This window comes from Saimiri boliviensis, chromosome 2 (assembly GCF_048565385.1).
Source record: "Saimiri boliviensis isolate mSaiBol1 chromosome 2, mSaiBol1.pri, whole genome shotgun sequence".
NCBI classification, from domain to species: domain Eukaryota; kingdom Metazoa; phylum Chordata; class Mammalia; order Primates; family Cebidae; genus Saimiri; species Saimiri boliviensis.
In genome coordinates, this window is record NC_133450.1 from 208,859,888 (window position 1) to 208,863,202 (window position 3,315).

Here is a 3,315-nt window from a genome sequence, read left to right on the forward strand (position 1 = left end):
GCGCGTGGCTTGGCACTACTTCGGCACTGCCTGAAGGTCGGACGCTGAATTCCCGAGGCCGTGACAATTTTCCTTTGGTCTTTTGAAATCATCAAGGGCTTGTATACACGGGTAAGCCTTTTTTAAATCAGGGAACAGCTGTTTGTGGTGGGGGAATCTATTTGTTGAGCCCACTATTAATTAGGAACATTTTCGAAAGCAGAACAACAAGAGCAAAGTTTATGACTAGAAGGGAAAATTGGAAGCCATATGTAAAGGCTGCGGGTGATGAATACTGGATTAACATGCCGTCATCGAAGGATTTTCAGGTGAAAGATGAAGATTTTCGTTCTGTGACTTTAGGGGATGAAACTTTGACTAGAAGTTTCAACAAAAAAGGCCAAATCATAAGATACTCTTTTGTTGTCTTTCAATAAACATGTGTAAATTTCCTGTGTGTTTTGAGCCATTTCGTGAACCAGGCACGAAATGAATAGTTATCAGAGTTCTTGCTCTCAAGGAGATGGCAGTCAAATGAGAGAAACTAACACCGAAACAGGAAAATTTGATGATGCCATGTTGAAGTACAGTGACACATAAACCTTGTGAGAGCAGAGGAGCAGGGCACCATTTAGCGCTTTCAAACCTGGTACCACCAGCTACTGGTGATGTGATCTTGAAAAAATCTCTTGGAGCTCTTTCCTTTCGCTGCTGCGGCCGCAGCTATGAGTATGCTCAGGCTTCAGAAGAGGCTTGCTTCTAGTGTCCTCCGCTGTGGCAAGAAGAGGGTCTGGTTGGACCCGAATGAGACCAATGAAATCGCCAATGCTAACTCGCGTCAGCAGATCCGGAAGCTGATCAAAGATGGGCTGATCATCCGCAAGCCTGTGACGGTCCATACCCGGGCTCGCTGCCGGAAAAACACCTTGGCCCACCGGCAGGGCAGGCCCATGGGCATAGGTAAGTGTAAGGGTACAGCCAATGCCCGAATGCCAGAGAAGGTCACATGGATGAGGAGAATGAGGATTCTGTGCCGGCTGCTCAGAAGGTACCGGGAATCTAAGAAAATTGATCGCCACATGTATCACAGCCTGTACCTGAAGGTGAAGGGGAATGTGTCCAAAAACAAGCGGATTCTCATGGAACACATCCACAAGCTGAAGGCAGACAAGACCCCCAAGAAGCTCCTGGCTGACCAGGCTGAGGCCCGCAGGTCTAAGACCAAGGAAGCACGCAAGCCCGGTGAAGACCGCCTCCAGGCCAGAAAGGAGTAGATCATCAAGACTTCGTCCAAGGAGGAAGAGACCAAGAAATAAAAGCTCCCCCTTTGTCCGTACATACTGGCCTCCGTGATGACATAGATCAGCCATTAAAATAAAACAAGCCTTTATCTGCTTGCTTCTCTGCGGCTTGCAAGGTTAAAAAAAAAAAAGAAGAAGAAGAAGAAAAGAAAAAATATCTTAATTTACCTGGTAGAATGATACTGGACCTAAAAGGATTTCACACAAGCGACGTTTTGTAAATTAAAAATTGACTTATCAATGTTCATGTCCACCATTAAACTTTCCCAAATTCACTTAGGACTGTCTTGTAAATTATTAAGATTCTGGTCTTAGGAAGAATTTAAGGAAGCCAGTGCCTTCCTAGATAAAAGATGTTTAAAGAGAAATTCCTACACTTGGGAGAGGCTTGTATAAATAGAGAACCTCTTCTTTCCAGTGTCTTGTTTTAAATAATATCAGCGAATTTGTTCCAAGAAACAGAGAATGTGTTGAAGTTAAGCTAGCAGCCACGTGGCACTAAAAATTAATTCACCACTACCAATGGAATTGAGATGGCTACCCCTGAACCCTGCCCTGATTAAGAGTATTTCAACTTATATCACTAGCAAGCATGAGTCCCCTTCTCATTCTCCAGTGACAATCTAGTTTCAGAATGTATTTTTCCAAGATTTTGCCACCATTCCTTTTATTTATGTATTTGTTTGTTTGTTTGCTTATTTATTTGAGATGGAGTCTCACTCTGTCACCCAGGCTGATATGAAGTGACCTGATCTCTGCTCACTGTGACTTCCACCTCCCAGGTTCAGGTGATTCTCCTTTCTCAGTGTTCCCAGTAGCTGGGATAACAGGCATGAGCCACCATGGCCAGCTAATTTTTGTATTTTCAGTAGAAAAGGGGTTTCGCCACATTGCCCTGGCTGGTCTTGAACTCCTGACCTCAGGTATTCTGCCACCCTCAGCCTCCCAAAGTGCAGGGATTATAAGCTTGCAACCTGTCCTTCTGTCTCATCCCTCTACCATCACCAAATCCTGTTGATTTTACTTTCTAAACAGATTTATATTCATCTTCAGGCATTTTCTTTGTGCTGCCTTCACCATCTGTCGTCTAGCCTCTACTTCTGTTTTGTCACCTCTAGCATCCAGTATAATCCCTTCTTTAAACAATAGCCAGAGCCATCCTTTATAAATGAAAATCTCATCATATTAGTTTCTTATAGAAAACCATTCATTTCCTATCACTGCCTTCAGGATCCAGTCCAAGTTTTGGAACAATGCGCACATTACGCTCTGGTTAGCAAAAGCAACTGCACTTCTCAAGTTCTCTATCTGGAGTGTTCCATGGGGTCTTTGCACATGCTGTTCCCTGTACTTGAAAACATCCTCCTAGTCTTAGTGAATATGTGCTTCTTCCTTTATGAAATCTTCCCAAACTTTTGCCCTCCTCACTTCTCATCTATGTTAGCATTAACCATATATCCCTTGAGGCTTCCAATGATTGCATATGTACCTCCATACAGTATTGTTAAATTAAGAATTTAAACTGCCCACAGGACCACTTGGTGGGGAAAAAAAATAATCAGCAAATTCATACATTCGTTCTTGGGCTTTTTCTTATTATAAAAGGTCCCAAGCACTGAGCACTGAGCCAAAGAAGAAATCCAGCAAATTTCAAGATTTATTCTCTTTCTTCGGCTAGCTCATAATCCATACAGAAGCCTGCTAATTAGACTATATAATTAGTGTCATCATGGAGATCTGAAGAATAATCAAGTGAGGTGAGATTTTTCATTTTCTTGTACCATCTGGGGACATCGAAGCATAACTTTCCAATGTTATGTCCTGAACAAAACATGTATTCAAGCAAGAGATAGTCCCATTTATGTTTCTGTGAGACAATGACACAGAGTAAAGAAGAGCTGTTCATCCTTAAAATCTCGACTCTCCCCACAGGGGCTCAGTTGGTGAGCAGGGGCAGTATCCAGCACTTGTATTCTCCTCTGTGGAAGCTGCTGGTCAGTGGCAGTCCTTTCCATCAGGGACCCTATTGCCATGA

The 3,315-nt window shown here is 43.1% G+C and overlaps 1 protein-coding gene across 1 annotated transcript; it reads left to right on the forward strand.

Annotated features, from left to right (window-relative positions):
• The first annotated feature begins 704 nt into the window (after nt 1–704).
• On the forward strand, nt 705–1,253 carry LOC101052215 (large ribosomal subunit protein eL19-like). The gene has a single exon (XM_039475071.1). It carries the CDS (start codon nt 705–707, stop codon nt 1,251–1,253), a length of 549 nt encoding a protein of 182 aa, XP_039331005.1.
• The last annotated feature ends 2,062 nt before the right edge of the window (nt 1,254–3,315 follow it).